General features: G+C 36.6%; 1 protein-coding gene across 1 annotated transcript in view; it reads right to left on the bottom strand.

Moving 5' to 3' along the window:
• The window catches only part of LOC145297503 (uncharacterized), an 87,270-nt gene that overhangs the window by 14,972 nt on the left and 50,508 nt on the right, over nt 1-21,790 (bottom strand). The window contains exon 9 of the mRNA XM_080143399.1: nt 17,616-17,779. Coding sequence (XP_079999525.1) covers nt 17,616-17,779 — 164 coding nt within the window. The remainder of the gene's footprint in view (nt 1-17,615; nt 17,780-21,790) is intronic.

Here is a 21,790-nt window from a genome sequence, read left to right as displayed (position 1 = left end):
GCTTCATCCACGCTAGGATTCATCAGGCTTATGCTTATTCATCAGGATTATGAATCCTAGCACGGGTGAAATGCAGAATATTCTGTGTAGCTTAAGTGTCATATGTATTGATAACTTACTACCCAGCTCTACCTCCGTATTGAGCACTGTTGAAGTAAATAAGTTTGCACATAAATTTATACTTTCGTATATTAATTTATGTGATTAAATTAAGTAATCGTATATATATATATACACACACATTACTTCATTTATAAAACATTTTTATTATTTTACAAATAAAGAAATTCATATTATTATATCATGTTCTACTTGTTAATGAAGATCGTTTTAGAACACTGAAGTTTCATTAGAATTAACACCTTTTTTTTTTCTTTTTTTATTACATTTTCACCCCAAACAAGGCACATTGCCACTTTGGTGTAGGAGGCTACTATCAGGGGAAACAACTACTGGGGTACCATGTAGGGATTTGGGCAGCAAGATGTTGGTTCATGTTGCACTTGAACTTCTGCATGTCAGTACAGTTGGGGAAGCAGTGACCTGGAATGGAATTCCAAAGTCTAGCGGTTCTGGGGAAGAAACTACTGGAGTAGAAAGATCTTTTACATCTAGGAATCTCTACAGTGTGGGGGTGGGATTTTGCAGCTTGTCGGGTCTGTCGAGGGTGTTCACGTCGTGGGGGCACGAGTGCTTGCAGTTCATCAGAGCATTTACCATTAAAATACTTGTAGAACAGGCAGAGGGATGCAACGTTTCGTCGATGGGACAGAGGCTGAAGCTTAGATGCCAGTTTAGGGCCTATCAGATTTGCGACTCTCTTTTGAACCCTGTCAAGGAGCGAGAGACTAGTAGCTGATGCACCAGCCCAAATATGACAGCAATACTCCATACATGGGCGAATGGTTGCCTTATAGAGGTACAGGATACTTTCGGGTGTTAGAAGTTTTCTAGCACGGTAGAGAGAGCCCACCTTCCTTGCAGCAGCCCTGGCAATGCCCTCGATGTAATTGTTCCAGCTCATGTTTCCTGTGAACGTTAGGCCAAGGAGCTTGAAAGACGTACTCTCAGATAAAAAGTCGTTGGCCATTGCTATAGGTGGTAGAGAAGGTTTCTTGTAATTATTGAATGAAACCAGTTTAGTCTTGGCGGCATTGAACGTGACCATCCATTTTTGTCCCCATTCCACTACTGAATGGAGGTCATCCTCTAGTGTTTCTGCCATTACTTTAGATATATGTTCATTTGTTTTCCTGTCGTGCCTGCTATAGAGTGTGGTGTCATCAGTATATATACCCATCTCAGAGGCAATTTTGTCGGGGAGGTCATTTATGAATATCAGGAACAATAGAGGTCCCAGGATAGATCCCTGGGTCACTCCCGCATTTATATCATATTGTTTTGATGTACGACCGTCGAGGACAACCTGGATTTTTCTCTTATCTAAGAAGGATTTAATTATGTTAAGTATTCTACTAGTGATACCGTATGATCTAATCTTCCTGAGGAGACACTCATGCCATACCCTGTCAAAAGCCTTAGATATATCTAGAGCTACAGCTCTGCCCTCTCCCGCTTTGTCCAGTGAATGGTATATGCGTTCAGAGATTACAGTGAGGATGTCTGCTGTGGAACGGGCTTGTCTAAATCCATATTGTTGGTCGGTCAGAAGTTTAGCATCTGTAAGGTGCTGGACTAGAGCATGGTTAATTAAGGTCTCAAATATTTTGGCAAAAAGTGGGAGGAGGCTAATAGGGCGATAATTTGATGGGTCAGTTCTTTCGCCAGAATTCTTGAATACTGGTACAACAGAAGCAGTTTTCCAACAGCCCGGAAAGCATAATTCATTAAGGCATTTGTTGTAGAGTTTGGAGAGAACTGGAGCTACTTAGGCTGAGCACTTTTTTAATAGCACAGCTGGGATGAGATCAGGTCCACATGCTTTTGAAGTGTCAAGGTTTTTTATGATAGCATGCACCTGAGCAGGGGTGATTTTTAGATCGTCTAGCGTGGCATCTGTCCGCATAGGAAATTGAGGTAGGGGGTGGTTGGAAGGGTCCAGTGTGGAGTTTGAGGCAAACCGACTGGCAAGCATGTTAGCCTTTTCGGTTGCTGCGCAAACAACCTCGTGATTGTTGGTTAGTGGGGGAATTGTTGATTGCCCATTATTTACTACACTGTTGTAGATTTTCCAGAAGTCACGATTTCCTAATTTTTGTGCTTCGATGCGTTTTTTAGTGATTTCCGTAAATTCCCACTTAGCTGTCGCTATTTCTTTCTTAACGTTACTTCTAGCTTCTATGTACTTCTGTCTGTTTGAACTGGACTTATGTCGGTTAAACCTGTGGAATGCATGCTGTCTTTGGGCAATGGCAGTTGCACAAGTCGAAGTAAACCATTGGGGAGAGTGGGGCTTGCTATAGAATTTCCGCATGGGAACATGCGCTTCGATTGCAGTTTTGAACCATTCAGTGGTCTCGTTTGCACACTGTTCAGAAGGAAGAGAAAAAATATTTCCCCATGGGGCGTCTCTGATAAGATTTTTGATGGCTTCCCAGTCAGCTTTTTTATAATATCTCGTTGTTTTAAGCACTGGCTCTTCAGTTTTGGGTCTAGAGTTTAGGGCGATTTCAACCATTATCACTGCATGATCAGCGTTCCCAAGTGGGCTGTCGGCTTTTGTTATACAATCATCAGGAACTGTGGTCAAAAACAGAACTAAAAGTGATGCGTGTTGTTCTTCCTGATCAGGGAAACGGGTTGGAAAAGTAACAATTTGTGATAGGGAGTGAGATACAGAGAAGCTATGAGTTGTGCTGCCTGCTGCATCTGTGTAAGTAGAGAATCCAAGCCAGTTTTTGTGATGGACATTAAAGTCACCAAATACATGTACTTGGGCGCTAGTGTCGAAGGAGAGTGCTGTGTCTATGCTGTCAGATACTTTGTTTATTATGGTGCAGTCTTGGGTCGAGGGAGAGCGGTAGAGAAAGTAAAAGTAGCTAATGTTGTGTTGCATAATTAGTCTAAAGCACATAAAGGCTTGATCATCCGTTTCTAGGTTTGTTTCTCTAGTCAAGGGAAGGGTATTACGAATGTAAACTCCAAGTCCGTGCATATGTCTGTCAGAGTCCTTACGGCAGAGTGGGAGATATCCAGGCATGTTAAAGTAGTTAGAGGGGATGGAGGAGTGTAGGTTAGTCTCACTTAGTGCTAAGATATCCGGGGTATTTGTTAGGAGAAATGCTTCAACATCAGCTAAATTAGTTCTAAGTCCACGGATATTTGTGAATGCCAACCTCAAGGGAGGAGGCAAGTTGGATTTGTTTGACCCTAAGCCTGGTTTAAGCTTATCTTTAGATTGTACTGTCATCATATTTTTTAATGAGTTTCAGTTAGGTTAGGGGGAGCCGAACAGGAGGTTGTGCAGAGTATCACACATGCATCACAAGTAGACCATCAGCTGACCCTCCATCAACTAGGACTGTGGCCTCAGAAAAGCCCACCAGGGATGAGTGCAGGGTCCCTTTCCATGCGCGACATGGCACTGCAAACATCCCGATATTATACAACTGTTGATGGAGCAGCCGCTCTAAGCGCTACCAAAGAGTTAGGGCTCCTGTACTACCAGTCGGAAACAGCAGCCAGTAACTGTCAATCCGGTACCCTCAACCCATCAGAGAAAGGTCAACCCAATCTAATTGCTCAGACATATATGGTACTCAAGCACTCTCAAGTGCCCAGCTTTAGGGGTGAGGTGTGTTGGGAGTGGGGAGACGGCGTTCATTGCCCTAGACAAGAAACAAGATCTACCAATGGGTGTTTCTGTCGAATCACTGTGATAGTATCTCTGCGCCTGACTAATAGGCAAAGAAGGAGTATGGAAGCCGGGCGATAGGCAGGACCTATCTATTCCTTAAGCAATTTAGGTTTGCAAACCGGTAATTTGTTTGAGTCACCAGCTCTAGGAAGGTTGTCATCCAAGACTGAAGAGGCCTCCCTCCCCTTTGGTTTAGTTTCAGAGTTTTCCTTCTCCTAGATGGATGATCTGGAAAGATCTACTGGGTCTGTCACCACTGAGAGGGTTTGCGCCGCGCCTGGGTTCTAATCCAGGTATTTCTGCGACCCCACTGGGTTAGTTTGTAGAGGTTATATATCTGCTAAATAGTTACACTCCTCAAAGTGAATTAGGGACATTGTTATTTCATTGTTACTGGATAAAGGGGTTGAGTAGAGCTCATGCAGTGTAAGCAACTATGATTGAAATAGAAAAAAGCAATACAATCAATACTATATATATATATATATATATATATATATATATATATTCATGTGGAAATATGTTTATTCAATTATATTTCACCTTTTATTTATGAAGCTTGATGTATCTATAGAACATGTACAAATAAATAACAAAAGTTTACATTCTAAATTTCAAGATGATCATCTTACTGTTTATTTCTTAAAGTATGTTGACAGGCACAATTCTTAATGGCACCTGTTTCGTAGCACAGTAATTATTATGTCAATTCTTGAATTTATTCTGCCCTTAACTCATCAGAATTTAAAACAAAGGCATATGGGCATGATTACAAAATTCGAAAATTTAGTAGAATGTAGAAAACTTTTTAATCATTTTTTTCATCTGAAAAAAAAAAAAAAAAAGGCTACTAAGGGGTAAAATTTGAAAAATGGCACATGAGCGGTCATTGGACATTTATCTTTTGTCAACTGTTTCATGCGGGAATCGTTCACATGACAGATTACTTATGTTAAGAATAAGTAGGTTTGAAAACACTTTAAATGTTATATGAAAGGCTGTCTCCTTCTCATGTAAGTAAGAAGACATACTAGATAAGTGAAAATGATATTAGGATAAAACTAGAATCGAACCCTGTAAGCAAATGTTAAAGATGAAAAATTGAATGTTAGAAATTTCATTGTTAATTCTATTAGAAATAGTTAAATATTGTTTATGTCAAAAAAAGAGTCGATTGTCCATTCTTTTAGAAATCTGGATATTAAATATGTCAGTTAAATGAATGCACAATACGAGTTAAAATATATTGCTTAAAAATAGGTTAGAATTAGATTTGCCAAAAGTGTGTTTGTACAATCATTTGTAAATCCACGTGAATTAATTACGTTGGTAAACACACTTCTGATGTCATAAACAAAAGGAGATTTCTCAATATAGGAATCTGAGGGTTCGAAATTAGAGAGTTGATGAGGATCAGATATTCAGAGCAGATCACACACAGTGATAGTTGGAGAGGAGAGCCCCTTAGAGGCAAAGGGAGGAAAATAGACCATGTAAATCAAAGTTTGAATTTCTGAAAACACCGATCGGTCAATTGAAGAATAAAGAAACCAACAACTGTTGTCTCATGTCGTCATTCCTTACAACTAGTGGTGGGACAATTAATCAGAATCAGAATCGTTAATCGTAAGAATCATGTATTTTGGGGGAAATCGGAATCGGAATTGCATCATTAAAAAAATACCTTAGATTAACGATTCTTTCATTATGATTCTCTTATATTTTTAAGTTGAACTGTTTGTTTGAAGTGAGATTAATGCTATCAAAAATTTATGATAAAAACGTCATAGAACTTTTCATAACATATTTAATGATATACAAGAATTTTATTAATCACTTTAAAGGTAATCTTTATTTATCTTAATGAGTTTTCTTATTCTGTCACATACATAGGCGCTGTCTGTCTGTTTTGAAACTTCGAGGCCCATGATTAGTTATCTGTTTGCACTGTTGCAAAACTTTAGGGGCCACGAGGTAACATTGTTTTCATTTGTGAGCGAAGTTTATTTATGTATAAAACAGCCTAACTACATCAAGTCCATGAAAAAGTTGATGAATACCTAACCCTTAGAGAAAAAAGATTTTACAGTGCTCTCATTGCGAGTAAATCCTGATCATCCAACTGATGACTAAAAAAAAAAGGGGGGGGTGCTTATCTTTTAATAAGTTTTTAAAAATATTTTTTTTTACACTCTTCCATTGGTAAATGGATGAAAAATCTTATTAGTAAATGAAAAATGTCAACCTTTATATTTTTAAAAATAAAACAAGCAAAGTCAAATTATTTAAACAATAAAAGGTTTTTTTTTTTTTTTTTTTTTTTACATGGGTGTCACCACTTACCAAGGCCCAGAGGCCACTCAAGGATAAGGGTTAATAGGTATACATTAGTCATTGTGATTTTAGCATAGTAAACAGTGGGAATTTTGTAACTTGGATTACTTAGGGGGACGATTCAATTAGAACTTGTTCACATTGGACTTTTTCTTTTTTTTTTTTCATAGGTATCAACACATTATCAAGGCCAAGAGGCCACTCAAGGATAAGGGTTAAAGAGTGTATAGTAGAAATTGGTCAATATAGTAATCATTAGTAATGAAAATTTGGCAAATTTAATAACCTATATGGAACGGCCCATCAAGAACTTATTTACTTTAGACTTGAACACAACCATATTGTAGTCAGCCGGAAAGCAGGAAAACGGAAGACAATTCCACAGGCATGCAGTTCTAATAAAAAAGCTTTGTTCATGGAATCTACGTTTAGGTTTAGGCACAGATAAAGAGTGGGGGGAATTATTGATAGTGTTTACAGCTAGACGAGTGTTTCTTGTGAAAGTTTTGCGAGGGGGGGACCATAGATTGAAGCTCAGTCGAACACTTTCCATGAAAATAACGATACATCAGAGACAAACTCGCAACATCTCTTCTGTGAGATAGAGGTTGCAAGGAAGAGAAAAGGACATCTCCTACGAGGCTACGAAGTCTATTTTGAACTCTATCAAGGCAGGACAAGTCCTTTCTAGCAGCTCCTGCCCAGATGTGGCAACAGTATTCCATCCTTGGACGTACCTGGCTCTTATATAAATAGAGAATTGCATCAGCAGTGAGATATCTACTGGATCGATAGAAAGATCCCACCATTTTTCCAGCAGCCTTGGCAACAGATTTGATGTACGTGTTCCATTTAAGATCAGGAGTAATGGTCAAGCCCAGAAGCTTGTCAAAACTTGAGGCCTCCTGAAGACGAGAGCCATTCATTTCAATTGATGCCAGATGGGGATCAGAATGTTGATGATGTAAAGAGAGAAGCTTGGTTTTAGATGCATTAAAAGTAACCAGCCACTCCTTTCCCCATTGTACTACATGCTCAAGATCAGAGGAGAGAGAATTGGAGAGAACTTGGTCGTTTACTGTCTTAGATGTGCTACCATAAATGGTAGTGTCGTCAGCATAAATGTCTACAAATGATGTAAGGATGTGATTTGGAAGATCATTAATGTAGATCAGGAAAAGAGGATGGACCCCTGAGGGACCGGCATTAATACTGTGGGCTTCTGATTTTTGCCCCTCAACTACTACTCTTATGAACCTATCAGAAAGAAATGATTTAATAATTGAGAAGACATTTCCAGCTATACCATAGCTAGGGATCTTATGAAGTAAACCTTTATGCCATACCCTATCAAAGGCCTTAGATATGTCAAGAGCAATTGCCCTAGAAAGGTTGCCTCCGTCGAGAGATTTGCTAATCCTATGAGATATAACTGTAAGCACATCTGGTTTAATAGAACAAAAGCTATTTCAGGAAATATTTCTAAAACTAAAGTGAAACTGATCACATGGTATCAGTTTGCAAAACTGACACTTGGTCGGCTTTTTTGAAGTATCCCAAAACAAAAAACATTAGAACTACATATTATGCTGACTGACGGTTCCGCTTACGTTGTTTTGAAAACTACAAAAAAAAAAAAACCAATCATTTTGCTATCTGTTAAATAAATGTTGTAAGTGAATTTAATTCATTTTTTCTTTTAGAAATTTACATTTCATTAAAATATTCTGCAAATGAAGCAATTAAATATTTCTTTTGGAACTTCTTTGCACAAAAAAAAAAAAAAAAAATGTGAAAAATTTATTAAAAAAGAAAAAAAGTTTAACTTTTTTTTAATCCTTTGAGCCTTAACTTTGCAAACTAACTAGTCACTCAGGACTGTAGGGGCTTGGTCGACATTCACCAATGCCTGGTATCACAGTCGTGATGTGAGCATAGGTAAATGTTTTCCAACTCCTAACAAAAAATAAAAAGAACCAACATTAGGGCGGATGCAATTTTGAAAGTTCAATAAATGACTTATTTAATAGAAATAAACGATTACCAAAAATTTACTTTTTTTATATAGCAATAAATAAGTAAATTAAGACATTAAATAAGAATAAACATTAAAGGACGATAAGTATATAATTTATATAATAATAAATAAATATAGAAATAAACCAAGTTATTTAGATTTAAAAAATAACATTATTATTGTTAAAAATATGTTTTAAAAAGTCAAATAAATAACTAGTTTTAAATTTCATTTAGAAATAAGAATATTCTAAAAAGTGGAATAAAAATCAGTTAGCGATTGAAGCTGCAAAAAAAAGTTAAATCTTGAAGAGTTATCGAAGATAAAGAGAAAATAAAACAAAAAAATGAATATCAAAAAATAAGCAAAACATGTTATTTCACTTGAAATTTGATGTTATTGTATTTTTGTTGAATTAATCATAACTGACATTTTCTTTATATTTTGTAATGTATAAAATAACTCCTGTGCATCACTTCTACAGTTCCGAAGGATTGCACAACAAATGCTGACAACCCACTCGGGAATGCTGACCATGCAGTGATAATGGTAGAAATCGCCCTAAATTCTAGACCCAAAACTGAAGAGTCAGTGCTCAAAACAACGAGATATTATAAAAAGACTGACTGGGAAGCCATCAGAGATCTTATCAGAGATGCCCCATGGGGAAATATTTTTTCTCTTCCTGCTGAACAGGGCGCAAATGAGATCGCTGAATGGTTCAAAACGGCAATTGAAGCACATGTTCCCATGCGGAAATTCTATAGCAAGCCCCACTCTCCCCAATGGTTTACTTCGACTTGCGCAACTGCCATTGCTCAAAGACAGCATGCATACCGCAGATTTAACCGACATAAGTCCAGTTCAAACAAACAGAAGTATATAGAAGCTAGAAGTAATGTTAAGAAAGAAATAGCGACAGCTAAGAGAGAATTTACTGAAACCACTAAAAACGCATTGGAGCACAAAAATTAGGAAATCGTGACTTCTGGAAAATCTACAACAGTGTAGTAAATAATGGGCAATCAACAATATCCCCACTAACCAACAATCACGAGGTTGTTTGCTCAGCAACCGAAAAGGCTAATATGCTTGCCAGCCGGTTTGCCTTGAACTCCACACTGGACCCTTCCAACCACCCCTGCCTGACTTTCCTTTGCGGACAGACGCCACAGACGATCTAAAAATCACCCCTGCTCAGGTACACGCTATCATAAAAAACCTTGACACTTCAAAAGCATGTGGACCTGATCTCATCCCAGCTGTGCTATTAAAAAAGTGCTCTGCCAAAGTAGCTGCAGTTCTCTCCAAACTCTACAACAAATGCCTTAATGAATTATGCTTTCCAGGCTGTTGGAAAACTGCTTCTGTGGTACCAGTATTCAAGAATTCTGGCGAAAGAACTGACCCATCAAATTATCGCCCCATTAGCCTCCTCCCACTTTTCGCCAAAATATTTGAGACCATAATTAACCATGCTCTAGTCCGGCACCTTACAGATGCTAAACTTCTGACTGACAAACAATATGGATTTAGACAAGCCCATTGCACAGCAGACATCCTCACTGTAATCTCTGAATGTATATACCATTCACTGGACAAAGCGGGAGAGGGCAGAGCTGTGCTCTAGATATATCTAAGGCTTTTGACAGGGTATGGCATGAGGGTCTCCTCAGGAAAATTATATCATAAGGTATCACTAGTAGAATACTTAACATAATTAAATCCTTCTTAGATAAGAGAAAAATCCAGGTTGTCCTCGACGGTCGTACATCTAAACAGTGTGATATAAATGCGGCCTTGGACCTCTATTGTTCCTAATTAATGACCTCCCTGACAAAACTGCCTCTGAGATGGGTATATATGTGACAATATTAGGGTAGGACCCTGGTCTGGAAGAGTTAACAGACAGTAATTACTTGGCTGGGTGACTGGGTACAGAACAGAATTGGATGGTGGTAGTCATTGCCGATCCTGGGTAAATAAGATAAGAAATTGAGATGAATGGCCGAGGAAATGGAATTTGACGAGACAGATGCTGAGTTAGCAAAGTTATAGTTAATGACTGTTTTGAAAAAGGCTTTTCCGTTCTTCCTGAGACATATGTTCCCGTGTTGATAATAATTAATGGCCGGAGAGGAGCCATTGCGATAATGTTGTTTTGGAAAGATATTTTGGAAAAAGATTCGTCGGCCAGAAGCTGCAATAAGCAGACGCATGTTGACAGGTAATGGCCATATGTCGGCCACTGAATAATGTTGTTTTGGGAAACTGTATTTCACTGTAGAAATCAGATAAGGAAATATTAATTAGTATTATTATAGACCCCGCCTGTTTGCCCACACGATCCGAGGATCTAGGGTGGAAGTAGAGAGTCGCCAGGGTGACGTCACTGAGAATAGTGAGAGGATTAATTCCAGGGTGGTTGGAGAACCAGGACCAGCCCGTAGCATACGTCACCGGTGATAGTAAGAGGATCGACTCCACGGTAGTTGGAGGTGAGGGGACCACCCCTAGGATTATGACGTAAATAACTATTAAGAGGGAATTCCCCTTCATACCGAGAGTTTCGGTTAACTAAGCAGATCTATACAATAAGAGCCCTGAGTAATGTAATTTGGCAAGAAAATGACATCTGAAAGGAATTGCCAGGCAGGGTTTTCTTATTTAAACAAACCGTTTTTCGGATCTGCGCGCACTTTCAAACTGGTCAGCCAGCCTCCCGGTCGGTTAGATTGAGAAAACGAATTTACCATCCTAATCGTTGCCGATCATTTCCAAAGATAAGCTGCCCTGAGATCGGAACCCAGCCAAGTCGCCATATTACCAGTTACACACTCACTCCCTTCGTTTGACTGTGCAGTTATGTGAACATTGGAAACAGCATAAAGATTTTTATTATCTACATATAGAAAACAGTGTTCTGTTTTATTTTACAAGTGTGCCAGCGTCTCCGGTCGTTCATGTGTTTAACCTCTTCCTTGCAGGGGTGAAACGTCGCTGCCTTATCACTTAAAGAAACACAACGTGGGGTGGAGCAGTGTATGGTCACTTCACTGGAGGAACTCGAGCTGTCTGGTGCCTGCGTTTCGGACGGCGAAGGCAGACCGGTGGACGATTGTCAACGAGTCAACGCCAAAGGCGGTCAACGCTGACCACTCGACCAGAGGAGAACAACAACAACTTCCACGCGGAGACGGGATGGTACATATATACTGATGACACCATGCTCTATAACAGGCATGACAGGAAAACAAATGAACACATAACTAAAGAAATGGCAAAAACACTAGAGGATGACCTCCAATCTGTAGTGGAATGGGGACATAAATGGATGGTCACATTCAATGCTGCCAAAACCAAACTGGTTTCCTTCAATAACTACAAGAAACCTTCTCTCCCACCAATAGCAATGGCCAGTGACTCCCTGTTTGAGAGTACATCTTTCAAACTGCTTGGCCTAACGTTCACAGGAAACATGAGTTGGAACAATTATATTGAAAACATTGCCAGGGCCGCTGCGAAAAAGGTAGGCTCTCTCTACCGTGCTAGAAAACTACTGACACCTATTGTTGTCACATTTGGGCTGGTGCATCTGCTGCTAGTCTCTCGCTCCTAAACAAGGTTCAAAAGGGAGTTGCTAATCTGATAGGCCCTGAACTGACATCTAAGCTTCAGCCTCTGTCCCATCGATGAAACATTGCATCCTTCTGCCTGTTCTACAAGTATTTTAATGGTGAATGCTCTGACGAACTGCAGACACTTGTGCCCCCACGATGTAGACACCCTCGACAAACCCGACAGGCAGCTAAATCCCACCCCCACACAGTAGAGATCCCTAGATGTAAAAAGATCTTTCTACTCCAGTAGTTTCTTCCCCAGAACCGCTAGACTCTGGAATTCCATTCCAGGTTCGTGCTTCCCTAACTGTACTGACATGCAGAAGTTCAAGTGTAATGTGAACCGACATCTTGCTGCCCAAATGCCAACATTAGTAGTTGCTGCTCCTGATAGTAGCCCCCTACACCAAAGTGGCAATGTGCCTTGTTTTGGGTTAAAATGTAATAAAAAAAAAAAAAAGAAAAAAGAAAATAAAAAAATGATTGCTATTAATTTCATGGTGCATGTTTAATTCATGGTTAAAATATGTTTTGATCTTTATCTTCAATGAAAGAAATTTTACAAAAAAAAATCAAATCGTTTTCGAAATTCCCTTAATTGTATTTCCACTTTTTTTGCCGTGCCAAATGTTTTTGCTACACAAAAAACTTTCGATTATATAATGGTGTATTTCAAAACAACAATTTCACGAGAATTGGAATCGGAATCGTTAATCAACATTTTCCTCGAATCAAATTCGAAATCTGAAAAATTTAGAAATCGTTCCAACATTACTTACAACAAAAAGCTAAATGTGTTTTTATCATCTTGTAACGAACTTTGTACACCCCCTTCCAAGTATTATGTGTCCACATCCTAAGTGAAGTATCTCCTCCCCTCTATATGTCTTAACAAGAATCATCCCATGCAGATATAAATGTCTCCATTATCATCGTCATCTGTTCTGAGTCTCCATTAATGCGTCCACAATATAAACCTGTCATGTCCCCAATATGTTCCCCCTGCTATGCAACATAAAAATCATATCAAACTGGCCTAATGGTTATCGTACTTGACTCACTGTCTTCAGGTTTTGGTTTCAATCTCAGCTTGAGTACTTTGTTTTTATTTAAAAGAAGTGAACTGTTTAGATAAAAACATAATACTCACATGCACATGTCTCAGTTTCTTACTGTGTTTTTTTAAAGGAATTTGATATTACGTTTAATGCCTACAGTATTTCTGTTTATAACAAGAATTCTGCATTAATCAAAATATGATATTTATCCATATTTTACGACAGGGCAATGCCAGGTGGCCTGCTAGCATATGTATAAAAATAACATGCCTAGTTTTTTTTCATCTATTTTCATTATTATGCTAATATTCATATAAAATGACATCTCACACAGTGCAGTTAAGAAATAAAAAAAAACGTCTCAAACTGGAAAGTTTAAAAACAAAATAATGTGTCACTCGGTAGAAAAAGGACAAGAAATGTAAATGTAAATAAAAATTGAATTCATCCAAAATTTGTGCGAACAATTTATCAGCTTTACTAAAAAAAAAAATTGATATTTAAATAGGTGTTCATAAAAAGTGCTTAATACTTTTCCAAACATCACGTTTTCTGTTAGAGTGATGTCACTTGTTTTAAATAAAATTTAGTTTTGTCTATTTGCCTTAATTTTTGTGAAGCTTCACACTCTCATTTACCTAAGTTTACATATTTAAAAGTAATTTGATGTTCAATATCTAATGCATAGCATTTTCAAAAGGCAATAATTATGAACCACTAACTGCAAAAAGGAGTGTTAAACGTCATTTTCAAAAATAAATAATGGGAGCTGTCGATAATGCATCCACAATGCATTATCTACCCTCCATTAAAAAAAAAAATGATAATATTACGTATCATACTTAATATAAGTCCAATTGACGTGTTTAAGGGAAAGTATGGAGATATATACTGCTCACTAACTGAAAATAAATAGAATTATCGAATCTTTATGCAATGTTTAAAATCAACTTGCTAGATATCAGTACATCCTTGGAGGAGAAAATCCATCATTAAATAAAATAAAATATAAATTAAAAACTGAAATAAATAGTTAATACTAACGTTTGCAGTTAATAATAAATAATAAATAGTGAAACTTCCGGTTATAACAATACGAAAGCTGTTTTCTACCCATAAGAACTCGTAACTTTTACTTATAACCTTTTCAAGGCATATCATTAAGCATTCTGTGGTACACTAATGTGCTATGGCACAGTAGTTAGAAATCACTGGGCTAAAGTGAAACAATGGTTGGTCATAAGTATTTTAACTCATTTTTTATAGTGGCGTATTTTCCAGGGGTATCCAATTTCAAATGATGTAATACACACATTCATACGATATAGTACACACATATCTTTTTACTCGATTATAGAAATATTATGTAATACATGCACAAGAGAGTGTTCAGAAACTTGTGTCAAACTGGGATAGATGCAAACATAGAATAAACAAGCTGAGCATGCAGGGTCCCCCTCCATGAGTGAAAAATTTACTTTTATCATGACTAATGTTTGTGCAACATTTCCCCAAAACTTCAAGGAGTGCTTATTGAGAAAAGTATGAACAGATAAACGATTTTGGGGCAATTTTACATCTATAACAGGCTCTAGGCAGGGCAACCCGAGTTATCTCAGAAAATCTGTTCTGGCAAAAATTTACTTTCACCATGACTAATATTTGTGCAAAATTTTTTTAAAATCCAAGGCATGGTTATTGAGAAAAGTGCAAACAAACGAACAGGAGTGAATTACTAGGTCCAATCCTTCGTTTGTCGGGGGACAAAAACTATGAAATTATATAAATTATTATAAAAGGCTACAAAAAAATATCGTCCTCTTTTATATTTGATAGTTGACGGATCAGACATCAGAATGAATGTTTTCCCAGTTCACCTTAACCCAAATACAGGCTAACAAGAGAGTTCAATATTTAAACTCCTCGGCCTACCATTCACAGGTAATATGAATTAGAACAAATACATGGAAGATACTGCCACAGCTGCTGCTAACAAATAGGCTACTTCTACTGTACTAGAATATCTATCATACTTGCCAGTATTCTGGTAGAATTGTTGCATCCCTGTGCTTTTACAAGTATTTCAATAGAATGTGCTACAACATACTTGCTGCTCTGGTGGCTCCTCAATGTAAATACACCTGACAATCAAATAAATCCAATTCATTCCTTAGATACGAGAAAACTTTCTAATCTAACAGCTTCTTCAAACTGCTAGCCTTTAGAATTTACTCCCAGCTCCCTATTTCCCCAATTCTACAGACATGTAGAAAGGTAAATGTAATGTAAAAATCTATTTTACTGCTGAATTCCTCACTTAGGATGCCCCATCTCAGTGGCAAATCAATATATACACACACACATATATATATATATATATATATATATATATATATAGAGAGAGAGAGAGAGAGAGTATCGGCTGAAGAGAGCTTAATATGGGTATCAAAAATGGTCTCCTATTATCAGGTTTAAAACCGATGGTACCAATAACTTATCTAAACTTTCTAAAAAAAAAAAATATATATATATATATATATACACTAGCGGGTGGGGGGAACTTTGCACAATAGTAAAATATGTTTAAATATGATATTTTAATTTCTCCACATTTCATATATATTATTGTCCTCGACAGTCGTACATCCAAACAATATGACATAAATGCGGGAGTACCTCAGGGGTCTATCCTTGGACCTTTATTATTCCTAATATTCATAAATGATCTCCCTGACTAAATTGCCTCTGAGATGAGTATCTATGCTCCCTATGTCCCATCGACGTAATGTTGCATCCCTCTGCCTGTTCTACAAGTATTTTAATGGTGAATGCTTTGACGAACTGCAAGCACTTGTGCCTCTCCACGACGTAAATACCCTCGACAAACCTGACAAGAAGCAAAATCCCACCCCTTCACAGGTAAGATCCCTAGATATAAGAGAGCTTTCTACTCCAGTAGTTTCTTCCCCAAAACCACTAGACTTTGGAATTCCCTTCCGGGTCCCTGCTTCCCCAACTGTACTGACATGCAGAAGCTCAAGTGTAACGTGAACCGACATCTTGCTGCCCAACTCCCTACATAGTATCCCAGTAGCTCATGTCCCTGATAGTAGCCCCCTACACCAAAGTTGCAATGCGCCTTGTTTGAGGTGAAAATGTAATAAAGAAAAAAAAAAAAATTATAGTATACATAGCGCAATCACATTCACACACTGGTTCTAATTATATCACCAAAGTTAAGCATAGTCAGTATCAGATGGTGAACATTTGAGAATGCCAGATGCTGTATGAGAGAAGGCCTTATCACCTGCAAGCAAGAACGGCAAGACCCTAACATCAACTTCCCCGATATACAAGTGACTGGAGACCGCCTGTGAATTTAATATTCCTATGACACTTCCTCTTTTGGAGGAAGGTGGTTTAACCCGCCTCGGATGAATGCCATGTCTTTTTTGTTGTGTTTGATGGATTCTTTCTCTTTATACATACAGCTGGGATTCAATAGGAAGAGTGTCGAAGAATTAAAGTGTTAATTAACCAGAATGTGGTGTTTATTTGGAAATTTCAATTTAGAATGAAACTTCAGTTTCAACAATAAAACAAGATGGTGGAATGCAATTTATTTAATTTCTACTTCAATAATTATTATTCTGAGATCATCATCAGTAGTAGTAGGTGGTGGTAATTCCATTCTCGGTGCTGATTTTATCACACACAAAAAAAAAAAAAAAAAAAAAAAAAAAAATGAACTCCATTCTGACACGCATCACCTACCACAACAAGAGTAGTCCTGTTTTTGCAGAAACAGACAAGGAGAATGGTGTGGCAATGAAAATTCACGCATGAGTCAACACCAGTTCACTAATGATGGGAGGCCTATAAAAAAAAAGATGGAGCCATGTTGTAAGATGTCTATTAGTTGCAGCCTACTAACAATGCTGATCACAAACTGGCCTAGTTAAATACTGCAATGAAAGGCATTAATCGAGCACTACATTGGCAAGCAAGAACTGCAAATGCTAACATCAACTTTCCTTATCAGAATATACCAGCAACTGGAAACCGGCTGTGAATTTAATATTCCCATGACATTTCCTCTTTCGGAGGAAGCCAGCTCAACCTGCCACGGATGAATGCCATGTCTTTTTTTTCTTTATTGTGTTTGAGTGATTCTTTCTCTTTATGCATGCAATAGGAAAAGCATCCAAAAATTAAAGTGTTGATTAACCAGAATGTGGCATTTATTTGGAAATTTCGAATTAGAACGAAACTTTAGTTTCAACAACAAAACAAGATGGTGGAATGTCATTTATTTCATTTCTACTTCAATAATTATTCTGAAAATATCATCAGTAGTAGTAGTAGTAGTGGTGGTGGTAATTCAATTCTCATCTGAAATAGTTAATGCTTACTCTGATCATATAACATTAAATGACCTAAAAAATCTTCATGACAACAACACACTAGTCTGTTGCCTGTTATTCTTCATAGTCAAACTCGTATATATTTATACATCCAGGTAGATTATTTGCTTACACAACGTAGAATTCCCAAATCTTCAACCGTATAAATATGACCAGGTTCAGCATCACTCAACTTTTATAAAAGATTTGATTTTTAAAACATTTTGGAGGTAAGGGTGGAGGAGTCCATTTCAACCAATTTTAATAAAAGAATTTATCTGCACAAAAAATTTAATAAACTTAAAACAAAACGTTTTTTTTTTTTAAATTACTGCAAACATTCAAAATGATATCAAATTTACTTACCCCAATTTGCAAGTAAGAATAAAGTCGTTCCAACCATCATTATTGAAATCTCCGACAACAAGCGGAGCAGTCGGATGACAGGGTAATGTATGAGAAGCAAGAAGTGTTCCTTCTTTGAGATCTAGAAGCACCAATTTTCTCCAACCAGCCAATATTAAAGCATCCTAAAAGAAAATACAAAAAAAAAAAAAAACAATTCATTAAAATATTCATACCAAATCTAAACGAAAATGATGATGCCTTATGGATTAAAGTGTGTAATCGAAGAAAATATAGAATAAGGGCTACAGAATGAGCTGTTAATAAGAGTACACCAATCAAATTAAATCAAATAAGAATACATCAAATCAATAGCATTGAACGACATACAACTTAATATCAAGTCCTGGAAATCGAGATGATACCATGAAAGTTCAGAAACAGCATCTTGTAATTTCAATAAATTACAAACGTTCTAAAATACTGTAATAGTAACAATTTATACTAAAATGCTTTTTTTTTTTTGTAGTTTCACCCCAAACATGGCACAGGGTCACTTAATCATGAGGGGCTACTACTTGGGACCAGATTTGCAGGAATATTATTTATGGAGTTGGGTAGTGAGATGTCTGTTCACATTACACATGAATATCAATAGTTAGGGTAGCATGGGCCTGGGAGGGAATTCCAAAGTGCAGCAGTCCAAGGAAAAATGTTATTCGAGTCAAAGGCTTTACTGCATCTAGGGATCTCTACAGGATAGGGATAGAATTAGGCTGCTTGTTGAGTTTGTCGATGGGATGCTTGATGAATAGAAAAAGTAGATTCACCAAAAACAATACAATGAAAATAACTTGTATGATAAGATTTTATTATTTCGTCTTTATTATCAAAAGATTTCTCATTAACAAGTGATGGTATCTTAAAAATTGTACAAAATAAATGAGAAAGACACAAGTGATAATGAGTGGGGGTGGGAGACATAGAAAGAAGAGAGAGAGAAAGGAAGGAGGAAAGAGAATAGATTTTAGTCCGTTTCAGAATTTTTGAGATGAGTATTGATAATTTTGATTGTTTCAATTACTTTAACTACTGTTCTCATCTTGAATGTTATTTTTACGTTTCAGCTGATATAACCTCCGACTTTTTTCAGGTTTATCTTATCGAACTCTGGAATCTACACAGAATTTTGAAGAATATCATTTTTTAATTCACAGAGGTAGCATTCTGAAAATCACGATGATACCATGAAAGTTTGTTTACTGTTCAGAAAACCCCAATTATGATGAATGTTTTTATAGACAATAGAATATGCAAATTTTTCACTCGACCCAGTTCATTCTGAATAATCAAAAAATTCAGTTTACTATAAAGAGCGTTGCTTTCTTATGATCAGACAGTATTAATTTCGAGAGCAAAACAGTTGTGTGTTTCTGGCTGGTATTAGTGTGCACGCACTTCAACCTTTTTATCCTGACAATTATTTTTTGATGTCAGATCTTCATATGAATGCTTCTTCATTCTGACATTTGTACTGCAACCTTCCTGTTTATATTTAGAGTTTCTTTGTGATTAAAAATCACTGTGATTTAGACAAAGATGTCCAAACTCAAACTTTATTGATGTCTAGTTTCAGTAAAACATAAGTGCAGAAGTGGAGATTGTAAAATGCAAAAGTTACCAATTAATCTCCATGAAATAAATTCTTCATAAAATTATCACAAAATCTGTGAATATTATTTTGAAAACTATTTCATTTTTTAATGTTTTCATGAAAATATATTTTGAATCTTGCTATTGATTTATTTAGTTTAGTAATTTCTTTAACTTTCGTTTGCATTTCTTAATATCTTTCTGTATAAAATCCAATGCCTGTGTGCATGTGATGCTTGTGTGTTCATCAAATAAAAAATGACTCAATTGTCATTAACATACATTTATAGTTTAAACCTGTTAAAATTTATTTGCTTACATTTTATTGAAAACAGTTGAATCACCTTGTTATTAATAAATGGTTGGAATTCAAAAGTTCGTACAAAATAGTGGAATTCGCTAATATTATGTTTTGTTTGCTTACAATTAAATCAAAATGTAAAATAATAAATCAAAACAATCATCCAATCAAACATTTGAAATAAACATTAGTGTGAGAGTTTTATGCATTTCTTACAGTTTAAGTTTCTGTTATTAACTTAAAAAAAACCCAAAAAAAAACGACTGAATTATTATTAAAATACAACTTTAAACCTATCCAAATTTATTTCCTTACATTTCATTGAACAGAAAACAATCGAATCAGCTTGTTATTAATCATTGAAATAATCTATGAAAGAACCTTCTGGTACAAAAGGCAAATTACTTTTAAAATTTTTCTCTAGCCAAAGTTAATTTAAATTTCATATTTGAGATTTCATTTTGTGAGGAGTTAAATTAAAAGCTAGGCATACTCATTTTTCAATGCACTTTTTCCCTTTCATTATAACAAGCAACACATGCGTGGTCCCCCTGTGGTGCTGCATGCGAGATGATGCCACAAAAAAATAATGAAGAAATGATGAATGTGAGAAGTGTGAAGGGCCAACGTTGCCTTCACATTTTCGCCAAGTCTCAGAAAAATCTAATAGATGGGGCAAAAGTTATGAAAATATATGTAATATGAAAAAAGAGCTGCAGAAAGGCATGTTTTTTTAGCCCTAAAAGTCTCAGAGGGATGCAAACCAGAATTTTGCCAGGGTCACCCAGACTGAATTTATATTAAGAACAATGGCCTCCACATTTTGGCCAAGTTTCAGGAAAATCTAATGGATGGATCAAACGCTATGGGGCAAAAAGTGTAATTTTTGGCCATTTTGGGGCATTTTTTACCTCTTTCGAGCCCCTGGAGATGCTGAATCCCAGTGTAAATGGATAACGGTGCTGTTTCAGGCCTTAATACATGTATATTTGAGTTGACCACCGTGAAAAACTACTATATAGTCAAACATATCAAGTTTTTGTGGAGAAATATGAAAAAAAAAAAAAAAAAAGTCACAAAAAAGGGGTGTTTTTAGCACTAAAAGTCCCCGGAGACACGAACCAGAATTTTACTAGGGTCACCCATACTGGATTTATATTAAAAACAATGGGCTCCACATTTTGGCTAAGTTTCACAAAAATTTAATGCATGGATCAAAAGTTATGGGGCAAAGTGCATCATTTTTGGCCATTTTGGGGCAATTTTGATCTCTTTTGAACCACTGGAGATGCAACAGGAATTTTCGCAAAAAATATTTTTTTACTGTGCACATCTATTTAATGAAATACAATTTGTGGCAAAATTTAAGGAAAAACTAATGGACGGTTATCTGACAATGCTCCAGGATAACGGACACATGAACGCAATTGAAAACATAGGTCCCTCTCTGATAAATCGGGGTACCAATACCACTTCTCTGGCAACAGATTTACTGAATTAGCCATCAGCTCTAGTAAAAAATTTTGTTTTGTTTTTTTATCTATATAGCTATGTGTGTTGTATGTATATGAAGGTCATTCCAAAAGTAAAACCTTTTTGTTTTAAAACCCAAACAAAGATGAGAGTGGTACCATTAAAACAAGTAATCTTTTTTATTCCAGAATTTACTTTTCATACATAACAGCGTAGTTGTGCAGATGATCAGCTTCTTGACAACAGACCAGCTAGAGTTAGTGGAGAACTGTGACGAGATGAGGTCTCGACAAAATACCTGTCCCCTCGGAGGGATTGGTCTTAGGAAGAGTATACATTGATAAAAATTTGCTTCAATCTCCTATGTCATTGCCAAACATGACAGAAGTTCCAACCCTCAGACACAGAGAAGAACAGGAAGCAAAACAGAAAGAGAAAGATAGTCACTACGAATGCACTTTTGCCAGTGATGAACGATCGCTGGGCTTCCAAAAATAAAATCTACTTTTTTTAACTCAAAAAGTTAAAGAGTTACAAAGACAGGAGTAATACCATTAAAACAAGCAACTTTTTGTGCTCCAGAATTTATATTTCTACATAGTCACCACCATTCTCAATGCATTTTTGCAAGGAATTCAATGACACATATTTGCTTCTGATGCACCTCCATGACAAGAGTTGCTTTCTTTAGAATCTCACATAGTTAATATTTGCAATAGAGAGATGAAATTTTCAGGTGATGAATGCATAACTTCAGTCATCATAACAA

The sequence above is a fragment of the Euprymna scolopes genome, chromosome 18, assembly GCF_053919585.1.
Source record: "Euprymna scolopes isolate OS-2025 chromosome 18, ASM5391958v1, whole genome shotgun sequence".
Classification (NCBI taxonomy): Eukaryota; Metazoa; Mollusca; class Cephalopoda; order Sepiida; family Sepiolidae; genus Euprymna; species Euprymna scolopes.
This window is presented reverse-complemented; position numbering and strand designations above follow the sequence as displayed.